Here is a 24,847-nt window from a genome sequence, read left to right on the forward strand (position 1 = left end):
CAACATTTCAGTAGTGTGTATGAGAGCGTTTCAGTAGTGTATGTGAGAGCGTTTCAGTAGTGTGTATGAGAGCACAACATTTCAGTAGTGTGTGTGAGAGCGTTTCACTAGTGTGTATGAGAGCGTTTCAGTAGTGTGTATGAGAGCGTTTCAGTAGTGTGTATGAGAGCACAACATTTCAGTAGTGTGTGTGAGAGCGTTTCAGTTGTAAGTGTGTGAGGTTTTTACTATAATGTGTGAATATGTTTAGTTTCATATGTGTGTGTGAATGGTAATCCTGAATAATGTCCCTGATGGCCCCTCATAAATAACACTGGTGTCTATGGAGTGAACAGGGTCCGTCTGCAATTTGCAAAACCGCTGCAACAGTAAAGAGAGACAAATATTCAATAACTTCACTTTTATACATTGTAGTGTCACTAAAATCACTGCAGCCTTCAACTGGCTCCTGTTGACAAAGTGTTTTAACAGAAATGTAAATGCTGTAATTTGATTCTTTTAATGAACCATGTAACTTGAATGGATGTGATGCTGGTGTGACCACAGTGCACACGTCTGATGTTGCTCACAGTGGTCCAAGGGACGCTCAGGGAGTTTGTGTGTTTGCTCAGACTCATGAAAAATTACAGGGAACATTGGTTGTAGGTGAGCTGGTGTGCTCAGCTGCAGTGAGAATGAAGAAATCTTAAGTTCAATTTAAGCATTTTTCAGTCGTAAAGGGATCATTTTCATGAAAATAAAAATATATGACTTTGATACACAGATGGGTTCTTAGGAGTTAAATCAATACCAGAGAAGGGTTTTAAAGTTCGCAAAGAGACGTAAAAATAACGACAGTTCACTCACCCGGCATAAAATTAGACATTTTATTTTTCTTGCTTTTAATTTTTTCCCTTCTCGAAAAGAGAAGTATAGCAGTACACTTTGTTTCATAGAAAAAAGAAAAACAAACAAAAAGGAAAAAAAAATCAAAAATGACAACAACAACAAAGTTATACAGTTTATTTTCCATTTTATAATTTTTGTTTTTGTATTTGCTTCCCTTGTTTTGGAAGAGTAATACTGTCATAGAAAAATACTATATTACATAGAATAGAACTTTACACAATTTGAAAAAAATACACAATATCAACGTGTACATTATTAAGAGCCCAATCCCGAATCGCAGTAAGGTTTGACACGTAAACACGGTTGGAAATGAAAGAAATGCAGAAAAAATACAAATGTGATAGGCCTTATGCAAAAGGTGGTCATGTCATTATTAGAAATGTGAACTAAAGATTGATAACAGTTACATCTTCTTTTTTTGTTTCTAAATTTGCACGAAGATATCACTTTCCCCATGTTCAGTCATAGTTACAGCTGACTGGAAGTCCAGAGATGAAGTTTGTTCATGTGTACAGTAATGGCAAGAGTCTAGTTATCAAATGGTTAGGTTAGCTATTCACAAACTAAAAATAATTTAAAAAAGATATACAGGTAGTCTGCTGATGTCTAGCAAATGAGATAATATGGCTAACTGTATATGTAGTAATCCTGGTGGTAAGCTAATGACTAATGTTAGCTGTCCTGATTAGATGAAGCCGCAAGCTAATGGTTAGCTGAATGGGTATCATGGGATAGCATGTTAACTGTGGTTACCTAGACTGAAAGCAGCTAGTTAGCTAACTACAAAAAAAAATGTTCAATTAACTTTCTTGCATTAGCCTACTGTTAGCTGATCAGGTATGGCTGATGAAGTAGTTTTGAGTGGAGAAAGCCATTTGTTAGCTCAACACTCTGGCTAGTTAATTACAGTTTTGGTACAATGCTAATTGTCAGCTTACCAAATGTTATGAATAGCTACAAAACTGCGGTTTTCAGGGTCGAATGTTATTTATGATTAGCAAATTGTTAGTTTCCCGAGGAGGTAGCTAACAGCTAGCCTGCTATAGTTTGTTAGTAAGTTAAGCTAAGTTAAGCTAACAAGACACCATTAGCTTATTGAGAAAATGGGCCAACTATATTAGCACATCATATTTAAATGGTAGCGATAGTTTTCTTGGAGGGTATGATTAGCTATTGTGGTTTTTGGCAAACATGTAACATTATCACGCAAAATATAGAAGCCATTTTTGAATTCTGATACTGTGTATAGCATTTATACAGATAGCTTTTGCTATTAGCTACCAGCTGAGACTGTCCAACATAGCCATAGCAGGCTAAAAAAAACACTCCTCTGACCTCAAGCAGTGCTAAGAGAAACAGTAAGAAGTTATCTTTATTATCTCCACGTTTCCCAATTAGAAAACTGAATAAATAACCAATTTCCACTGTACAATAACAATTCATGCAGCAGAACGGCCACATTTGCTCCATCCTCAACAGGAACTTGTTATAGGAACACAGAGTAATGACCTTCTGCCATTAGGAGCAAAGATTAATGCAGCATGCTGGGATTTTAACCAGCACCCTGTTGGTCAGAAGCTGGACAGTTTATTTTTAAGCCTTTTTGTCAAGATGAACCACAAAAACACAATATATTTTTGTGCGTTAAATGGGCACAGACAGGAATAGCGGCTATGTGAAAGCACCTTACTGCAGCTGATGATGTAATGAATGTTAGATTATGTAATGTCTTGTCCAGTGTAATGACATCATTTAATGGGTTCAGGGGGGTAATGACAACCAGCCAGTGTAATTAAAAAAACAAACGCCAGAAAATCTTCAATCTTCTGACATTTAAACATTTCTCCCACGAAAGTGAATCTTTTGTATTCAAAATAAATGAAAACAGGAATATAAATCCTACATTGTCATGGCAATTGAATTTTTTGTAATTTTTACGTTGACCCAGTCAGTGCAAATAATTCCATTACACATGACAGCTGGGATGAATTTTTATTTCTTTAGCTATTATTGGGACTTCTGTTACGATTCTGGATTGGGCTTTAAACTGACCTTTGATCCAGAAATGCATAGGGAGAATTGGTGACCACACATACATACATACATACATAAAAATCAACAGAACAATTCGGAAGGCTTTTCTCAGCATTTTCATTTTTTGATGCTGTACAAAACTTTTTTTCCTTTTTTTTTTTTTTTTTTGTTTTGGCCACTTGATATTGCGTAAAAAGCACTCAGACAAGTTTGTTCCGTTATACATGAAAATACTTACAGTGCATGGTATTCAACAGTGTGCTTCTTATTTTGTAGTAAGTGCTTAAATGTCCCTTTATATTTTTTCTTTGTGCGCGTCGGGTTTGTTGTGTTTTCAGTCTTGTCCGGGTTTCAGAAGGGAGAGTTTCTTGGCCACCACAGCCCTAAAAAAAACATCTGTACTGTACAATGAAATGTACACCAGCTAGTTCAGTTTCTGTCACACACAAACACACACATGCTCAAAAGCTCACACCGTAAATGCTCTGAAGGGGAAGAACTGACATCCAGAGATACATACATTTAAACGTGCATGTATATAGTACACACTGAAACCTCGACACGCACGGAAAACTGACACATTCACATAGACGCTGGCTTTCTCATTCGCAAACACACACATGGGTGTTCTCAGAGGGGGCATCTGGATGCTAACTGTATTATGTAACAATGTGAGGAAAAAGTGAGACACACAAGACAGTGACAGAGAACAGAGGTTGCGATTGTTCTTGTCAAAGTTTTTCCAATCCTACGGAGGACAAAGGCTATTCTGTCCCTTCTCTTTCACACAAGTATCTCTCACGTTTTATTTCTGTTGCATGTATTGTCTTTCCCACATACGCCCACCGTTTATTGCGTGTACGTACACTACTGTGCAAAAGTGTATTAGAAGAACAACACGTCACCTAGATGGTCGTTTTCTACCTGATATTAAAGTGAGGATGTAAAATGATTAACTTAAAAAAGAAAAGATGGTGTTGAAGGGGGATAAAGGTCGAGGCACAATGTGGTCGTCCTGCACCAGCGAACTCTTTGACAGGCAGAAATCTTGCAGCAGACATCTGTCTCGAGCTCTCCAAGCACTTCTGCACAAAGAAGTGGCCAAGGTTGACGGCCAGAAACGCAGTCATCTGCCGAGGAAATTGAGAGCAGCAGACCAAAGACGCGTGAAGCTAAGTTCCCGTAGAAACTGGAAGACGTCCAGCAGCGCCATCTGCTCAGGCCTGGCAGAAACCAGCGCTATACTCCTCTACAGTCTGGACAAGAATGGTCAGATGTGGACTTGTGCGAAAATGCCAAGTGATCACAGACGCCTGACAACACAAGAAGTGGGCTGCAGAAGACAATAGCAGAAGGTGCACCGGATTGATAAATCAAAATTTGAAATATCTGGCTGTAACAGAAAGTGGTTTGTCTGCCAAAGGACTGGAAAGAAGTGTGAGGAAGAGTGTCTAAATGAATCGAGGAAGCGTGGTGAAGGGCCCTCGTAGTTTAGCTGCTCTAGTTTTTCCAAATGGAGTCAGTCGGGGATTACAGCCTTAATCTACAGAGGAACTGTGACAAGTTTTCCAAGATGCTTCGAACTAAACACATGCCAAACACCTTCAAAAACTGTGTCCAGTTACCTCGGTACAATCGGTGCTCTTTTGGCGGTAACGCAGAGCGCTAATTTGATTTGGGTTTTCTCCTGGGTACAATTAGCATCGAGGTAATTTCAAACTTTGTGGCATTATTTTTGAAAGAATCCCCACACAACAGCACTTGAGTGCTTACTTTTGCACAGTACTGTACATACAAGCGCACGGGAAAATAAAAAATGTTACCATCTGACCAGTTTTTCCTCTGTTGCACACACACTCGCTCTCTCTCACACACTTAGCCAAGTGCAGTAGGAGGGGGACGACAGCCAGTCTCATTTCAGTTAATCCACAGATAATTGGAGCAAAGACAGTTTTGGCAGGAATTGGAGAAAATCGTGAAAAACAGGAGGTGAAAGAAGTGGAAGGAATGTCTGCTGTTACCAAACTAAAACAGGTGGTGAGGAGTTGTGGGAGTGTTAAGGAAAGTCACTAAATGACAGGTTTCTTCAAGTTTGTGTTACTACAATACCACATGCCATAGCTGGAAAGTTGATAGGAGCTATTTGAGGTGCTTTGCCATGTCTCCATTGACATTAATGGCCATGAAAATATCCGAAGTGAATCATCCATGCAGAAAATTAATGGCGCTGGAAAATAATTGGTACTTTGACTAAAATAGCTGATGGTGAAGCACAACTCCAACTCCCAGAGTTAATTTTAGCATAAAACATCTAATCAATGTTTAAAATAGGCGCATCTAATGGTGGTTTTGAGATTGCAGCATTGTGAAAACTTAAATTAATGCATTCATTTTGAATTCTGTCATTTTTGGATGAATTCTGCAAATCTGAATTTGCTAGAGCTCTGATTTGCACCATTTACCATCACAAGAACTGCTGAAGCCCGTGGGTTGTGCAGTATTGAGTAGTGATAGATCAGCCAAGTGATTTTATCAAGTGGCATCGCCAATTAATTGATGGATTTGGGTCGTAATTATTGCACGACTACTAAACAAACACTACATTGTAATGTTACAAAGCAGTAGGAATTAAATGCTTATCTTTTAATGCTCAATATACTTTTTTTGTTCACTTTTAATATGCAGCACTTGCTGTCTGCATAATTGATTCTGATGTTTCAATGAGCAACACTACTTATGTTAGTTGGGAATTGTAATGTAGCAAGCCTGTAGAAACCAGGTACACTAGTTCAGAGGGCTCAAAAGCCTCTGTATGGACATCTTCAGGCTCCACTCCTACTCCTGATTGAAACATTAGTCACATTTGTCATCTGGGATGACTGCAGGACGGCGAGAAAGTGTAACCATTACCCTTAATAACATGATACTTGACGCTGGGATTTCATTTCTTATTAGTGTTACAACACTTTGCTATTACAATGGCTGGAGACTCGATGATTTGTGGCTGAGCTGACAACAATATTGCATCCGCATTGAATGTTGTCAGTATTTAGCGCTGTGAAACTTGATTTCTCGGACTGCTGAAATAATTTGCCGGTGGTGGCTGTAACATAAACCTCAAATCTAACGATGATACCCTAAAAGAAATTTGTAATGGGAGTACAAAACAGGGAAACGTTTATGGAACTAGAAAAACCTTCCAACATTTCTGTAATTGCTCCCTAAAGCTGCAAAAATAAAAATGAATCCAGTTTGTCAGCATTTAAAAAGCATTCTAAAGGTTCAGCAGTTCTAGTTAGCCAAAGTCAGTAGGTAACTGCATGTACCTATATGCGCCCCTTAAGATACACCCACAAAGTTGCATGAAATAAAACACAACCCAACAAACTTTAAGACAAATGTGTACAAACTGCATGGTTTCATGTCCTTAATCTGCGCAGGCTTGCCCTGTTCTTTAAGAGTGTGTGTGTGTGTGAGAGAGACTTGTCCATAGTCTGGTGAATTCAATCTGTTTGCAGATGATGCCACTAAATTTGTTCATAATCTCTGTGCTGCAAAAGGCGTAGTTTCCCTTCAAAACCAACAGCAGTAGTGATCCATAGACAACATTTGGAGGTGCTGTATGTAGGTTTTCGTAGTCGTAAGTTATTGATGAGACCTGTTGTTTACAACAACAAAAAGGATGTTACTTCCTTATTGGTTTGCTTGTTGCTCCCACTTGTTTGCTGAATCTCAGAGATGGTGCACGAGGAAGACTAGGAAGCGGTGTAAGCTGAAATCAAAATGGGAATTCTCCATGCTAAAGTAAGGTCTTACTCTTCCTTTCCATCAGTGGCTCTAGTTTTGATGACTGGTGTTGCCACTGCCTGCCCAAGCTAATTTTGATGGCTGGTCGTGGGAAATACAAATGGAACCAATTTTACACATTTACTGTAAAGTTTAGCCATGTTGAATAAACATGTTCCCATCTATCCGTCTTTCAACCATCTGCTTTAATTGCGGACTTACAAGCTTTAGCTCTGTTTGTTGTTGAAAAATGCTGTTTATTATTATTATTCCCATTTAAGCAATCATTCCCAAGTGGCTCACAGTGTAAAATACAGTTTTGAGGCTGCTGACAACACACGGGGGGCCTTGATTTTGTATGACAACTAAACTATTATCTTATAAGTCCAACAAACAGCACCATTAATGGCACACTTAAGTGTTGTTTCTGATCATACCGCATAGACCGCCAACCAAATCATAGTCTCTATTTAAAAGGCATACATAGTAGCTAGTGCTATTTGACTTTGTAGGCCATCAGTGAATTGAGATAAGATAAGAAGTTGAACCCAGTGCTCTCAAACAACTATAGTGACAGATTGGGCAAAGTTTCAGCATCTGGCAAAAAAGAAAACGTAGCAAAGGGTCAAAAATCTGTGTTAGAGGTTAATGTTCTTCTGTTGGCAACAGTGTTTTCTTTCTCTTTCACATGCACAGCTGTCTATCTGTGTCGGAGCAAAAGTCGCCTTAAGCTTCCATTTTTCAATAAGAGTCTAAATCAAGCCCTCTCCTCATTTCTGTATTGCCTGATGATTGTATAAAACAAAAGAAAACTGTTTGGCAGTTTTGATGACATCATTATCTTGTACTGATGGCACAAATTTAGATCTCTGTCGTTGTGGTGACATAACAATGAGCATTTGTATTCAATATAGAAGTCTGCCTTCATACAACAGCTGGAAAATAGGCCTAAATTTGACTGTGTAATTGCAGGGAAGCAGCAGTATTTGAGAAGATTTTTAGCAGCACTGTGGACTTCTACAAGTAGCTACATCTGTACAGACCATCGTCAGACACAGTTCCTTTATAAATTGTTATAAGCTGCTGTTGAGCCTTACTAGTCTTCCATAAAACAAATGAAATCTGCAAACGGGACAAGACTCTTTTTTCTCCTCTAATCATGCAATTTCCTAAAATCACTGACAATATTGGATAATAAGGCAGATCCCTCTGGTACCGTGACCACAGTAGATTTATGTCAATCTATAGTTGCAGGTTTTATCCATTTGTCCATTTGTTTTAAGGAAAAATATTTAGTCAAAATCAGTAAAAATGGCTCTTTAAAGTGCCAAGTAAGTGCTTCTTGATGCTGGAACAACATTGTAAGGACACCAAGCCAAGAGTCAGTATAGCCTCTGGTGTTTTTTTCTGTACTGTGGTAGTGTTTCCATAGAGAATATATTGTATGACAGCTCAGCGTGAATGGGGATGGGGTGACTGTGTGAGCATGCAATGCTTGGATGTGTGTTCCAGTAGGAGTCTTTGTGTTGAAGTAGAATTATTGCCAGTCAGTGAACTACTTTGTGTGTATTGGGCCAGTTCCAGTATAGTACGTATTCTGCCTGACATGCATGTGTGTGCATGTCAAGAGATTCAGCTGTGTTTGTGTGCGCGTGTTACAGGTCTAGTGGGTGGTCTAAAGTGTTGTTATTGTCCTCTGGATCATCGTTGGCCAGCGGGTTGCGGCTGATGACCAGCTCTAGTCTGTCTCCAGCCTCCGTGATGAGAGGCACCGCCAGGCAGCAGTCAAAGTCCCTCGTCCTCACATGGTTCACCTGGATGAAGACGCAGAGACAAAGAAAATGGCTGCTCTGGTAAGTGACACTACTGTTTGGCTCATTCCCTGGCAAGCAAAGATATAAACTAACTAAACAACTAAACTGTTGTTTAGGGATAAATGATAAATCAAGAATACAACATGTGTCTAATTTTTGTCAATTTAGTCTTTATATGCAAAGATCTTGGAATGTGGTGGTATTACAGAATTCTAGATAAGCAGTGATGCAATCAGACAGGTTGGAAACAAATCCCAAGGTTAGCCGGGGGCCTGTGCAGGTGAATCAAGTTCATTGAAATGTTGCTGTATTTGGGTTATCTAACTTCACTAGAGCCTGACATTGGCCATCATAGTACAACCAACTGTTCATCAACTGGCACTGTCATTTGTAGGTTTAGCTATTGTGACACAAGCACTTTCATAAGAGGCAAAGACGTTAACAAAAAGTGACAATGTATGGACTACATTGCTTTAGTTATAGTGACAGCAACCAGTGATACTGAAAAGGGTATAATGTGAATAATATGTTCAGCTAACAGAATGAGAAGTAAACATTTTATTGGATATTAATGCCAAAGAAGAAAGCATAACGTCTATCTGAATTAAATGTTTCAATCATATAATAATGGGGAAGATGGAGGGTTAAGCTTTGATTTAATGTTATTCTGAGAAACACTGAAATGGGAGGGAAATTAAAAAATGAAATAAACACAGTTAGTAATCCTATTAGGAATGAAATAATGTTTTTGCATTAAAAATGTAGCTCTTATCGTCACTTGTACATATTTTGTGTAATAACCTTTCCCTCTAAATGTTAAAACGTCAAACTGGTAAGCAGGCCTGCAGAAAAATGTGTAATAACATTGTTTATTTAACTCAAGTCATGTCGTAATTGCATTGTTGTACAAATATTTATGTGTGAATATTAGCTCTACAGTTCTGCTTTAATAGTTACAGAGCTAACAACCTTCTGAATAGTCTGTTCAAACTCAAAAAGGAATTGAGATAAACGATTTTGAATCCTGGGAATGATGCCATAGTATTTCCAGGGCTCTGATGGGTCATTAGTCGAAACTCTTGATATGTTTTCAGTCTGATCCTCTAAAGTTCACCTGCTCCACAGTAGTTAACAGTGTTGATATATGAAAAGTTAGCCAGATTCACCATACTGCAAAACTGGAGTGAAGTGAGCTGGAAAACTTGGCAATCTTGCTTTGTGGTATAGACCAGGATTTAGAATTGTGTGGAAGACAAAGATAAATTAATCGCGCATGCTATCGTTGTACCTGTAAAAGCTGTTTACAAACCTGTCTGATTATCTGACTGCTTGTGTTTTTGTGTCATTGTTGTAGTTCTTTCAGTCCGGTTGGTATACAAGGAAATCAATCATCCTGTAGCCTTGCTGCACTCATGTAAGGCTATCTCTTTCTGTAAAGTTTAATAGTAGTTGAGCTTTTTCTGTGTGAACTGATCTCCATTTTGGTTATCTCATGCTCATGCACACAGGTAGTGTGACGCACAGTCCTACAAATAGTGTCACTTTATTTCACTATTCCTTAAGGTAGCACTAACATGCCAAAGTAATGCCAGTAAAGACAGGGAAGAAAAGGGCAAGCTACTAAATTTGAATTGGGAATAATAACTATGCAAGTGATTTATGAGGAGAGAAATGTATCTGACATGTTTGTTGAAGCTCAGGGATATATAAAAAAAAAGGTGAGTAATCATAAACAGAACTTGTGTTTTCCATGAAAACTCCACAAGGTGTCTTTAACCTTGCAGTCAGGTGAAAGAGCTGTGTTTGCTCATTAACAGGGCAATGCAGAATTACATAAATACATGATTAAAACAGAGAATTTAAGCTTTAATTTGAGGGAGTGTACTCACATAATAAAGTAAATATGTGCTAACTGTAGACCTGTAAATAAGCTCAAATTCTTCATTTGCTAAATCCCTTTGCAATAAGTAAACGTTAGACTCGCACACATTGCCAGGTGCCATACAATGTGATTATACTCTCAGGTATGTACTGCCGCCACCCTTACATCTTGCTTATTTTGGGAGTTTTGCCAACTGCCAGGTGGTCATAACAGTGAGGGTTCTAGACTGTTGCCTAAATATGGATTTTATCACCTTCAGACAGTATGCTGATTCTCTTACCTGCAGGATCCTGTCATAGGGTTTGAGCCCGGCTCGGTCAGCTGGCCCATCTGGTCTGATCATGTTGACGTAAACACCTTTCTCCAAGAAGCCGTCTGACACGCTGAAGCCAAAGTCGTCACTCTCCGGGTCCTTTATCACTGTTACCTGGAGAAGGTCAACACAAGGACGTGTGGTGGGTTTAGTTCAATCCAAGTTCATGGAAAGCAAAGCCTTGAGTCTGAACATGAGAGTAAAGTGTCCAAAAAGTCATATGCGTTAAAAAACATAAAAATAAAAAATGACCGCCGGTTGTGTTCAAGGTGCCTGACAGAGAAAGAAAATTAGACCACACTGAACGGATATAATCACTCTTTCAGGAGGCTGAACGGCTCTTCCATAAACGCCAGATTTAACATGCTGAACTAGCAAAAGTGTCTGCAGACGCATCACAAAAAATACAGATGATGACTAGCCACAGATGCTAAATGTCTGCTTGGTGTGCCAGTAACCTTGACGTGAATCTAAAAGTATCAACATCCAGCCAGTTGAGACACTCAACCAAGTTTTGAGACTTGTGTGATTCTTTTAAGAAGCACTGACAGCAAAATCAATTATTTTCGCTGTCACTTACTTTCTTGAAATTTAACTGCATAACATGCACTTTCTATAGTATCATATTTTATTCACGGATGATACAGGAATTGATGTTGACTGATTTAAATCTACATTTTTACAGTATAAGATGTACTTACCCACACTGGATTACTGCTTAAATGCAGGATAAGCACACAATGACCACTGTTTCAAACGGCCCCCACACAGTAAAGTTTCCTTACAGAACAAATCCAAAAACAGAGGTCCTAATGATTGCTAACACAGACCAGATGTTTCAGTAAGAACTGTGGGTTGATAGAAAACCTGAAAAGGCGGTATTATGATATATGAATATTGCATGATCTTTTAATGAGACACCATTTAAGGTTGAAACATTCTGGCAGATGGCCAATGAGTCCATCAGTGAAACAGCCAAGGACTCAGTTCACTTTAATGTATTTTCCTCCTGTGGATCGTTCTGGCTCTGAGCTGCACAAGTCAGAGTAGACTCGCATGAAATAGCGATTGTAAATCCACAGGAGGGTGAAGACATGTAGCTGCCAGCATAACACTTGCCCAGGGCGAGGGGTTGGGCCATTACTGTACATTCTATACGGTATTACATAATACCCCGTACTGTAAAACAATAATAGTCATTCTCAAACTCAAAAGAAGAGGTGTTTTTGAGGCTTTTTCATTTGAACCAATTCATTGTGCACGCTAACTCACAAGGCTGTAAATAGAACGGCACCAGTTTAAGTTATTAGCGAAACCAGTGCTTTTCCTCCCATGACAAGTCAAAATTTCCACTTTTAAGTTTGGGAACAAGCTACACACCCTCACAAAATGACAAACACCTTTTTTTTGTCTTGACAGAAACAACTGGATGACTTGGCGCATAGATGAACTTGGACAACTAGTACCTGACACACTGACAAGATCCAGAGGTGGGAAAACTTTCTAACACTATGCTGATGTTGAAAAAGACTAGACTGATGTTTTGAGAAATCTGATTATTCACTTTGTTGCTGTGAACCATTTCTTACCCACAGCTATTAGCAATCTGTTAAAGTCTTGTATTGACTGTTACGCTGCCAGGCAGGATGGATTGATTTGTCAAAAACTGCACATAACTTCCCCTCAAACCACAAATCAACATTTTTTTGAACTAGATGTGATGCAGTAATTACTACACTTTAAAAGGACTAGCAAGCACATTATACAGTATCAGTCTTGTCAGCTAAAGCCTAACAAGCAAATACGTGTATTTCCCAAAGTATTAAAACATTCCTTAAAGCTGAGCCAATGGTCTTTAACTGACGGCTGGAAGACATGTTAATTTTAAGTGCTTAACTATGAAGCAACTGGATGCCCTGGTAGTTATCACCCAAAGCTTACATGACTGATGTATAAATCATAGTGAAACTGCGGGACTGTATTGTATGTGGCTGATAGTTTAGATATGTTCCGCTTCCTTCACTCCTCATTGACTCCTCTGTTCTAAAAGTGTGTATCTTGACCTTCAGATGCAAGTGGACTGCCAAGTCTTTTCCGAAGAAGCTGGCTCTCCTGTGTTCCCTCTATATAGGTCTGTGCACTCCTCAGTTTATGGGACTGTATATACAACATTGCACAACTTGTATTTTATCAGTAAGGTGAATCAGTTTTTGCTGTGTCTGAAATGCACTGGATATTTATGTTTAGAGAATATCTTAATTTCTCAGACACTTTTGTGATGTGATTGTGTTTCCAGATTTCTTTGTCAACGAAGAGGTATGTGTGTAGGTTTCTGGTAAATCTGTGGTCTGGTAAAATTTTACTGATGAGCCCTTCTCAAAGTGTACAGAACAATCCAAAAAGGCAGCTTGTTTTCCTTGACACCCTACCTTGTGGAGCTGATGCTACTATCCATGAAGTTTATATATTCCATGAAGGCTTCAGCTTCCTCCATGTAGAGATACTAGTCACAATATTTAACAGTTGAAAACCTACAGCATCACCATGCCTTTGTCTCACTGTTTTTCAATAGATGGTTGCCAAGTAGTAAACACTTCTGAGTAAGAGTGAAGTTGGTCTTACTGTTTAACAGCAGTCATTTTCTGATGACCTTCACTGCTTCAGATGTAGGTAGACACATCAAAAGTAAGGTTTCACCTGGGGACAGTTTCAGTTTAGTGGCCTTGTTGACAAAATTGGTAAAAATTTGGGATTTGTTGAGACTTCCAACAATGATTGTGGTAAGATCTTTTGCAGTGTCATAGGTGGCCGAGTGTTACGGATGCAACGGATCTCCTGGCGGAGGATGCTCTCACATCTCACTTCAGAGCCTTTCTGTAACGGTGCATCTCTTCTGGGGACATGCAATCGGTTGTGCGCTGCTCAAAAGGCTGATCCAACATTGCGCAAATGTTTCTCCAGCGTGGTAAGTGCTGATGAGGTTAACAGTGCTTATCATGTGAGCTTATCATGACTTTCTGATGCCTCTGACTGGAGTGTTTTGAAGCAGATCGTAGTTCCATCTTGCTATCGTTCATCCATTTTGTCTTTGGGTCATGAAAGTCAGTGGTCAGGGCATCTGGGGATTACCAAAATTTATCCATTTCTGCTTAGACACTTTTTCTGGCCCTCATCCTCCCCTGTTAATCTGTATTGTATTCAGCTGAGAGCCAGTCCTGCGCCTTCGTCTGCCTTGCCTCCAAGTTGTTGTTAGCTAGGGACCTTTAGCTTGTGAAGAAACATTGTTAGAGAATTCTTTGTTAGTTTTCAGTCAGGGGTGCTGCTTCCATGTATTTTGGTTAAGAGTTTTCTCTGTATTGATTTTCTTCCAGTTTTGTGGTATCAGCTTGTGAGTAAAGTTCACCTTCAGTTATATTTATTTCTTTGACTTTTTTAAACTCACTTTTTGTACTTTTTTTGGCAATACCTCCTTTCAAAATAAATCCAAGCCTTTCACTCTGGAACTCAGCATTTGTTTCATTTTCTTTTTGTTACTGTCCAGCTACCCTAGACAGCCGGGTTGTAACACCAAGTTAATGCTGCTTCAGAAGTCCATAAATACACAATGTGACCTTTTCAGAGTATTGCAATGAATGGTCAATGGCTTTCTCATTTCACAGCTATTAGTGGCAGTCCATGGCCTTCTTCTTCTAAGGGCCTGTGAAGTCTCACCTTATACAGTATTGTCACCAAATAATGTGGTTATACTGGTCATGTTAATCGGCTGTGTGGAATGCCACTGCGCACCTCCCCTCATCTGCCTGCAGGATGTTAATATTCCCTTTGCGTAGAGATGTTATTGCTTTCCTTTCATGGGTTGTAAATTAGGCAGGAGGTATTTTTGTGCTAGAATCAGCTATGAAGAGCAACAACCCATGACTCAGTATGAAGGTTTCAGTGGTGCTCTCTAGTGCAAAAATACTGTCCTGCAGGCAGACAAGGGGAAACGCATTTTAGTACTGAACACCGCTGATTACATGACCAGAGGACGCTACTCGGTGACAATACCATCTGGGAGTTTAGATTGCACAGGTGTTTACAAAAAGAAGGCGACTACCTCAAACTTATTATCAGCACCATTAACCCAGTTAGTGCAAAACACTACACAACAATCTTTGCATCTCTGGTTGGAAATCTTTATCCTATCCAAAATTCTGCCAATTTGTCAACAAGGTCCTGAAACTCATCACAAAGCCATGGCATAATTCAATGTTAGCTTAGTTTTTACAAGTATACCTATATCTGATGGAATGGAGACAATCAGAAAACTCACGCCTGACAACCAAGTACAATGAGGGTTTCTACAGACATATCAACTCTGTGGATCGTAACATAACGTCCACAACCTAGGGTATCAGTAAAAACAAGCTTTTTCACCATATTTCAGCCACATTCAGTGGAGTCCTAGCATTCTTTCCCAGGGAGTTTCACCGCCACCATTCCTTGGAGAATTCCCCACAAGGGAGAACTGAGGAAACCTCTTGGATAAGAGTTGAAACATCTTCAAGAACCAAAAAGAACTACAGTACAGGTCTAAACTTACCTTGTGCAGCTCCAGAGGCGTTGGAGACAGGATACCCTGCATCTCCTCTTTGATCCGACGAGACTCCCACGTTCTCTCTGATACTCTCAACGAGGCCTTGGCCTTGGGCTCGTGGTGAAGCAGAGGAGATTGGTTGTCTTGGTGGATGTGGCCTCCCTGGTGCAGGTGTGCATCCTGGTTGAAATGGGCCTCATCATGCATGTGGGGATCTGGGTGGAAAACGGGGGTGAGCTTTTAAATTATGTGTTTTGAAAAACATTTAGTGAACAGCCCATCTATACATGGTAATAATTTTTTGGGGGTAAAAGTGAAATCTTAATGCAATCCAATGCAACAGCTCTGCCACAAAATCTGGCCCTATGGAACTTCCACTTTGTCGGTTGACATCAAAAAGTTTATGATCCTAGTTTGTTTATTCTGAAGGTCACAGTGGGTAGCGTACAGATCTGCATCACTAAAAAAGTGTCCCTTAATTTTTTCCCTTCCCATAACATAAACAAAGGAAGGAAAACATTAGGAATAGCTGGCAGTCCTGTACAGTAGCACTACCCACTATAACCTAAATAACAAGGCAGAATAAGCACCTTTTTGACAATATGAACAAAAAACTAGAAACGTGAGTTTATGTGCTAGGTAACTTGTTCCTTCTATTAATAAGACAATGAATGATTTTTTTTCTTGTCTGTTCAATATTGAGAATCGGGAGAAACAGACACCCGTGGTCCTGTCACATCGGCTACTGACCTTGGTGTAGATGGGCCCCTTCATGCAGGTGGGCTTCCTCGTGCAGGTGGGCCCCCTGGTGGAGGTGTGCACCTTGGTGGAGCAGGTTCCCCTGGTGTAGGAGAGAATTTCTCCGCAACGGGCTCATCCTGCTGTGGCTCAGTATGGGCTCACCTGGAGGCTTGTTGACACCATCTACACCTAGGCTGATGGCTGTGCCTGTCATGATGGACGCCTGCACAAAAAAAGTACACACACTTTAATTCAAGCTAATGCTAACATGACTGTCTTAACAGTAGGGATATGCATTTTTATACATCTCTTTTTCTCTAGTTGTGGTAGTGAGTGATACAGGGAATAAAAAGCGTGCATATAAAGATGTTTTGATGTTTCACAAATAATGCTTCTTATAGTCCCATTGCCAATACATACAGATAAAAAAAACTCTTTGATACCCTTTAACAACTGCACATACCTATTTATATGCAAATTCTTAACATCATTTGTTTTTGCAGTAACTTAATGCTGTATTTTTTTTCTTCCTGTATTTTGTATTCTAACGTTTTACTACTGCGCAACCAGTTGCTCCTTTGAGACAAATAAAGTGCTTGATATTTGTTTTCTTTAAATATTTAGTAGCTGAGGACAGTTTAATGGTTTTGATACCGTGATAACTCTATTTTTTGTGCTGTGTACTCTCATAGCATTGTACGTTATTGTAAATACCACCAATTTGCACCTTACTGTAAATACTAATGATTTTTGCACATTTCTGTACATACCAGCATTTTTGGCATCTTGTTGCTGTTTCTTCAACCAGCACGATTTGCACTTCAGTTGCATGCTCTTTTGTACATTGTTCCTTTATCTACTGTGTGCAGCATGTGTGAGCTATTGGACCTACTTTGAATTTCCGTAGGGGGATGAATAAAGTATGCATCTATTGTGTACATAAAGCTGGGTCTATAGCTCTCAGCGAAGGGGTTATGCTGTAGCACTGTTATATGTCACAGAGTTTGCTATTTTATATTCATAAAAGGTAAACTAAATACGTATACTCCTCCACCACTCTGCATCACAAAGCAAAATAAAGGAATGTAGACATACTCTGGACAATAAAATGAAAATAAGACCTAATCATATATGACACATCTATTTAGTGTAAACAATGGGCAAAATGTTGTATTCAATAAAAATCTGTGGCAGGACTGTATGTGTATGTATATTTATATTAAAAAAAAGATAACTCACCTCTATCTCTCTGAGTAGTTCTGACTGGCCGCAGGTCTCTAGGTCCTCCAGAGCCTGACACCAGAAACTGTCGTCTGGATCCAAAAGAATACCATCTGGTTGTTGGCCAATAAATCTGTGACAAACACAAATGAAACTAGTTATGTCATTGGTTAAAATAAAAGCCGTCATAATCCATAAAAAGCCATCAAATAAAAACATATTTAGGTTTTAACACTGCAGATGTGCCTGTTGGTAAAACGTATACTATATAAACTGTGTTTTACTTTACAACAAGAACCATTTCTGTACCTGCAATATCTCTAAGTTACCTGACAAAAATATTAAATGCATACTGTGAAACTGAATGTGCGCATTAAGGGGAAAAAAAATCATTTGCTCTTTTATATTACTAATAGAGTACTGGCATCATCAATAAAGCCAATGGGAACACAGAGAGGTGTCTGTACAGAACAAGGCTATCTGCTCTGGTTAAATCCAACACGAGTAATCTTTTAACACTGAATGTTCCCGACTGACAAGATTAATTCACTTTCACTGTGGAGCTGATTCCACCCCTCACATCCTTCCTGTCTTTCTCCACCCCCATCGGTGTTATATAACTCCAGTGAATGTTACTATCCTCACAAGGCTTAACCTCCTGACTCATCACTACACACACACAGAAACAAACAGATACTCAGTCTGTCTCACTGGCTTCATGACTCAACCTCTACACTGAAATGTACACTTCATCATTAACTCTTGGTGCTGATGATGGCACAGTCAATCAGAGAAAAATAAAGCTGAAATACCCTCCCTAGAGAAAATAAAGTTAGCGGTGAAACACAGTCAACCCCTGTCTCCTATGTACCCGATTTGAGCAATGTGACAGGACAGACATCATCTGCATTGAATATGAAGGAAAACACCCTTAATTGAAGCCTTTAAATACTGTATGATGTTAACAACTGGGCAGAAAATTATGCCATGAACAAGTTAGTTTTGACAAAAAATGACAAATACAACTTTTACCCATATAATTCTAACATTATCACATGAAATAAGTGAATTATTGCATCCAGTCCACAAGGCCTCTGAGATAAAATGATGTTCTTAACCTCCTGAACTCCAAACATTTTCTTACGTCACATTTTTATATACTGTAGGCTCATTTTTGATGGAAAGAGCACTGCTGTTGTGAAGAGAAGTCATTTGAATTTCCTTAATTACTTGCCCACAGGCATCTTACTACCGGATCTACCCACAGTAGATATTTTACTAATTAAATTTTTAATTTGTTTCCATGCTTGTCTACACTCTGCTCTGTGTAAACACAGCCTGCAGTTCAACCCAGTTCACCCAAAAACGCACAGAATTTTGGTCACGGTACTGGTGGTCACAGCCCAGTTGTACTCACAAATGCAGATTTTTTTGCTTTGTTTTGTTTTATAGAACCTGGTTAGAGCAAACAGGTTATTTTTGGCTAATTTTTAAATGAGGCATGTAGAATACAGCAATTTTGAATAAATATCACAATTTTAAGCTTAAATTCAGTTAATTTTCCCAACATAACAGCATGTCATAGATGATTACACGGTTCATTTTTACAGTTTCTGCCTCTGATAAAGGGTGTGATTTTGAGTGTAAGACAATATTCCTTTCAAACCTACTGGTGGGTGTTTCAGATAGTTAAAGGATCACACCAGTAGATTAGTATGTTTGAACCCATTTACTACAAATTCTATCATCTTTAGGTCACAGGTAACCATTGTGAAAAGAGTGCTATAGTGCTCCAGACACCCACTAGTTTTAATACATTAATTTCAATAATGCATTCACTTGAGTAATCTGTCTCATTATCGCAATGAACAAGTTCGCTTTAATTTTAAGAATCCTTTTAAATAAATTAGCAAAATTCAATGCAGACTTTATGTCCAGTGTCAATGAACAAACAAAGCAAACCTGCATCATCAGATTTTGTCATGCAGTGCAACAATGACTGGAAGCTTAATGAAAATGCAGCATTAACTAACATGAACAAAGACAGAAAGAATATGTGGTGTGTAGTAAAGAAGGTAAAACTTGGTTCAATCCTACCCTGGAGGTTTGTCCCAGTCGTCCTCACTGAAGCCTCCATCGCTGAAAGGATAGTTCTTCCGGCGTCCAGGTGGAGGTGTGGTGCTGCGCTGCTGCTTGGCACTACGCCACTCATGTGGGTGAAGGGCGATGCCAGCTGCCTGATGGCTGTATGTACCTGCAGGAGGATAGACGGAAGCCTGAACGGTGCTCATTTACAGATTGCTGCTTTACAGAAAGTCATTTTGGAAAAACAGATGCTGCCTCATCATCATCAGTGTTTTGAAAGATACGTTTACATCAGACAAAATACAATAACTTGCATTACGTATGTTAGTAAATAAATATTCAGAATTAAGGAGGCAAATTTTGAACAGCTTCTTTCTTAGTGCAATCACTCAAATGATAACACAAAGTGAGTGATGCAAAAACTATTCCATCTGCTGAAACACCCACTTTCAACACAGGACACATTAGCTGTTAACATGAGTGCCTCTAGGCTGTAAAAGCACCGTCACACTAGACTACAGCACATCTTCAGCATGACAGCACTCATGGTTAACCATTAGCTGTCACAAAAGACTATGTCACGGTGGCCCTTTGTGAGCTAGAAACCCCACAATGCTCTCTGCTTGCCAACTTCCTGTAACCCGAGTGACCAACTTTTTCAGCCTATACAGTGTCAACTACAAACAAGCTGTGGTCTTCCATCTCATCAAATAGTAGTGCAGGTAATACTTACAACATATATTTAATCGATTGAGAGAAATTAACTGTTAATGCTTAACATGACTCTGAATATGTGTTTTGCAATGTACAGCCATTCTAATCTTTCACCATCTACAGTAAGCGTGTTAATCTGAAACCTACCTTGGCTGCCATAGCCTGCGTCCAGCCCTGAGCCATCCCATGACTCCATGGCGGAGTCAACGCTGGGTATGGTTGTGGAGTAAAGCTCTGATAGCTTATTGGTCTGTTGGCTGTCTGTCAAATCGTCCTCTTCAGGGTCACTGACCTCATTCTCTGTTGTGTCCTCTACCTCGGCTGCCTTCCTATCTTCTAAGTCTTGGAGAAAAGACAAAAACAAACAAGTAAACATTAATAAATCTGTTTTCAGACAAGAATGTTTCCTTGAATAGTTGGTAGAATGCACACCACGGATTGTTGACATTCTCAATCTCACCTTTGTCAAATCTTTTCTGAATAGACCCTTTAGAAAACCACATAATAGAAGCTTGTAGGAGACAACTTGTGGTACAACTGAAGCTAGTGCTGGCTAGCTAACAGACTTTTCTAATGGATGGATGGATGGATGGATGGATGGATAGATAGATGGATAGATAGATAAACAGATACGTTATTAATCCTGAGGGAAATTCAAGTATTCAGCAGCTTTTATACAACAAAAAGGTTAGTAACAATATTAAAGGCTAGTGTATACTCTAAAAGACATTCTCTAAAATTCTATAAACAAACTCTAATTTAAATATCTATACACATACTAAAAGACAAATTGTCAATATACAATATTTACACATTTCATAGCACAGTTATTTAAAGTGACTCAGACAAGTAGAAGAAGAAAACAGCTGTAGTAAACTACATAAGGTGAATAGACATTCTACAATCACATTGAATCAGTCCTAATGTGATCATGACTGCCACCCCCTCTGACTACTCAGTGATGAGTTGTACAGACGCATCTTTCTTTAAAGAAACATTTATTCTGACCCACAGTGAGATATAAATGCTTCCAAATGGCTAACTCTTTCCATACCACATATGCAGTGCAAATGTTTAATATATATATTTTGAAAAAGTGGGTTTATTTCTGGTATTAGATTTATGATTGATGTAACATTTAGGAGACTGTCCCGCAAAAAAATCTCTGTACTGCAGGTCCTATTTCTTGAAAATCTCTGAAAACCCTGTAAGGACTGTGCTGCAAAAAGGGTTGAGCATGCCCAAAATGTCTGTTAAAGAAAGGAAAAGGTTTAAGACAATAAAAACGTGCACCCTCTCACTATCCATGCACTGAACTCCACAGGATCCATGGGAAAAGAATCACCTGCACCAAGTAGCATTTTTGTACATGTTGATCTGTGATCTTGAACATAACTTGCTCCAGAGCAATTCAAGTGAGCAGCATAAGTTACAGATAAGATGTAAGAAGATGCATCAAGACCACCCAAAAATATATAATTTTTTGTTGTCAAATGCTTTGAGGCAAAAGTCAAACTAAGAGACACATCATAATGTGTGCAGAGTTACTATTAAGACTTTTTATACTCACTGTCAAGCTGTTTCTTTATCTTGAGGGTGACCGTCTCTCCGGCCATCTGCAGCAAGTGGATGGCTTCACTCAGCGGTTTGCCTTTCAGACTGACGCTGTTGATAGCCAAGATCCGGTCACCTACATGTATAGCCCCTGTCCTGCAGACACACAAAATAACACAAATTGGTAACACGATACACACAGGTACACAAAGAAGAATTTAGTCTTGTGCCGACACAGGAAAAGAGAGTATTGTAAGACTAGCAATTTGGGCCAAAGACTGTTGTTTTAAATGTGCTATATAAATAATGGGGACTTAAACTAAGGTTAAATGTGTTTATATAAGATTGCTCAAAAACATTTATAATTAGTCCAAAAAGGGCTCTAGAGGGGTTAATATAGCATTAAATAATACGTTTTTTTATTTAGCAATTACGCACGTGTAGTGTGTGTGCAATTTAAGGAATACCCTTTGAAATTTGAAAACCCCATTTGTCTCAGAAATTAAAACAAAGTCATAATCGATCCCTAACTCTATCCAATTACCCCTCAAAATACTTTTCAAAGCACAAATTAGCTGCAGAAAAATCTAATACAGGAATTGGATTGAGATAAAAAGGTGAACCGCTGTGTTGAAGGAACGCAACGTTACTGAGTTGATGAATTCAATTTAAAGATAATCATGTTCAAAGAGAACCCATATAAAAAGCAGAAACACATGACTGGTACAGGGTCGCAACAAGGTGACTCAGGAATGAATATCATTGGCTCTGTTTAATCCCACTATCACTGGCCACTGTATTAAAAACGCAAAACAATCCATATCTTGTGTCCCCAGTTCGACAGAGATATCATCTATTTGGAGGTCTTACCTTACATGCAGATTCATGTACAAGGGATTAAAGCCAGGGCAGTGTGTATTTAAGAAGGCATGCTAGGTTTTCTGGACTCTGTATCTTAAGTTTGCATTTACTTTGGCTGGTTTACTAAAATTAAAGCACTCACATGGCTCAAAGAAAACTGGGTCGGCGACGAGATATCATCTGTACCTCTGCACTTTCTTTCAGTGTCAAGCTGTGCAAAGTTTATTTATAGTGCTTTTAGGCAAAGTGCTTTATCGACAACAGTTTAGTATAGGAAATAGAACAATTACATCACAGACTCCAAGAAATGGGGTCGCAGAGTGTGTGTGTGTGTGTGTGTGTGTGTGTGTGTGTGAATTTGGAAATGAATCGGGTTAAGCAGTATGCTGCCTCCATGATGGAAGAACATGTGAGCCTGTTATAAAAGCTGACATTTTATAGTGAAAAAGACGCCGTGTAGTGGACTAGATGTAAGGTAAATTCACCCGCGGATGTTTATGTCTCAGGGAAACTATTATGTCATCCTCTGTTCAGTCTTGTTACTGTGGAGCCTGGCTGCTATCCCATCTCAAGTTTCTCATTATCTCATCTGTCATCACTTCACTTCGTCAAATGGCATCTGCTACACACTCGTCTGCTGGTAGGGAATCCCTCTATTTATTGCTCAAGGCCTCTTCTATTATTTCTCCTAATAAGGCTATTACCCCTGTAACAGTGAGACCTAAATAAGGAAACATAAGTTGGCTCCTTTTTTTGCTGGGTTTAAGTTCCTGCATGTGTTGCCATAATACCACAAAGTGATGACATAATTTATCTACTTTTTAAATCCTGATGTGAATCTTGAGCATACAAGGTAATAACTCAGATCCGGACGTACCTGTGGTTTGATTATGCTGTTTCTACATCAGCTACCTTTGATCTAGAGCCAAGACATTTACCACCAAGGAAGGTAAGCATCATTCTGACCAATTATTCTGTCATTTCTTTTGTTTAATGATCTCCCGCATGACACACACACGTAAACGTACATGTGCAGTGTCCTGGCCTGAATGGAAAATACAGTAAATAAATATGGTTATCGGTTATCTTACTCATTGATGGGAGCAAATACACCACTTGTGTAACAAAGTGCGGCCGTTTAGCTCTATTTAACAATATGCCTGGAGACTCTGGTCATGTGGGTATTTCAGATTAAATGCCGGATTTATTATATAATGTAATGCAGCCATTGTGCAGTCTTTGCCGTATCTAAAAAGATCTTTTTTTCTGTGTGTGTGTGTCTGAATTTGTGGGAGTCTCTGCACGCAATCAGTCACTTTCCAGCCTGTGGCCTTTGCACATGCCAGGGGACGTTAAACATGGGATGCTTCCCAAGATTTATGTAATCAACATAATTAAATCTGGCATTATAGTATGCCAAAAAGCCATAATTCACAGACGTCAAAGCAAAAATGTTTTTAGACAAGTAAACATATCCATCCACCAACTAAAGATGTAAGGAAATACAGAACAGCCAACACAAACTACCACAGAGAGAAGGATGATGATGATTTGTCGTGTGTGTCTGCTGATGAATTCATATACCACTTGTAAAAAATTAAAACGCTGAAAGATTTATCTAGAGAACATAAATGATATGCTTTGTGCTGACGTTAGATATTAATGCTGCTAGTAGAAGGGGTGTAGATTGCCCATGTGACTTCACTTGACCCACAAAGAACAGCGCACACCCACATGATGTCTCTAAAAGCCCAGTGGAGCTGCAGATGAGCTGTTTTCATGTTGTGTAGGCTGATGTGCGGGCTCAGGCTCTCAGTGAATGAAGATTTATGCTGGTTTGTCACTATCACTGATGGAGCACAAATTGTGTTTTTGGAGGGAAATCATTTGTATGTTTGACACTTTGAATACTGACGAGGCATAATTATAAAAGGGACACACACTACCATTCAAAAGTTTAGGTTCACTTAAATATGTCCTTGTTTTTGAAAGAAAATCAGTTTTCTTCAATGAAGATGACATTAAATTAACAGAAATACAGTCTACACATTGTTAATGTGGTAAATGACTATTCTAGCTGGAAACGGATGATTTTTCAATGGAATATCTCAGTCAGTCAGTCAATTGCATCCGACAGAATTGGTGACATGAATAAAGCTCTTCCTCCAGCTCCCACTATTCAACATTGCAGTCAAAAGTTCTCTGGATTCCAGACCAGTGTCTTCTTCTAGAACCTTCCTTAATGTTGTGCTAGGCCTGCCAGTTCTTCTGATAGTTTCAGGCTTCCATAACAGTACTCGACCAGCTGCTTCGCTGTGTTTCACCACGTGTCCAGCATGGGCTAGTCTACGTTGCCTAATGGGGGTTGACAAGCGTGG

General features: G+C 39.2%; 1 protein-coding gene and 1 long non-coding RNA gene across 3 annotated transcripts in view; one reads left to right on the forward strand and one right to left on the reverse strand.

Annotated features, from left to right (window-relative positions):
- Positions 1-852: 852 nt before the first annotated feature.
- Positions 853-24,847, reverse strand: part of LOC111577385 (glutamate receptor-interacting protein 2-like) — a 78,406-nt gene continuing 54,411 nt past the window's right edge. For both annotated transcript variants that reach the window (XM_055010626.1, XM_055010625.1), the window contains exons 16-23: positions 21,625-21,764; positions 20,202-20,396; positions 19,353-19,509; positions 17,274-17,388; positions 16,044-16,257; positions 15,300-15,508; positions 10,685-10,831; positions 853-8,522 (exon numbers count right to left, since the gene is read on the reverse strand). In XM_055010626.1, the coding sequence (XP_054866601.1) occupies positions 8,364-8,522; positions 10,685-10,831; positions 15,300-15,508; positions 16,044-16,257; positions 17,274-17,388; positions 19,353-19,509; positions 20,202-20,396; positions 21,625-21,764 (1,336 nt within the window). In that variant the 3' untranslated portion in view covers positions 853-8,363. The remainder of the gene's footprint in view (positions 8,523-10,684; positions 10,832-15,299; positions 15,509-16,043; positions 16,258-17,273; positions 17,389-19,352; positions 19,510-20,201; positions 20,397-21,624; positions 21,765-24,847) is intronic.
- LOC129348936 (uncharacterized) lies at positions 10,746-14,511 on the forward strand. The gene is made up of 3 exons (XR_008601706.1): positions 10,746-10,859; positions 12,137-12,207; positions 12,787-14,511. It is a non-coding gene; the product is annotated as an uncharacterized LOC129348936 (long non-coding RNA).

The sequence above is a fragment of the Amphiprion ocellaris genome, chromosome 5, assembly GCF_022539595.1.
Source record: "Amphiprion ocellaris isolate individual 3 ecotype Okinawa chromosome 5, ASM2253959v1, whole genome shotgun sequence".
NCBI lineage: Eukaryota > Metazoa > Chordata > Actinopteri > Pomacentridae > Amphiprion > Amphiprion ocellaris.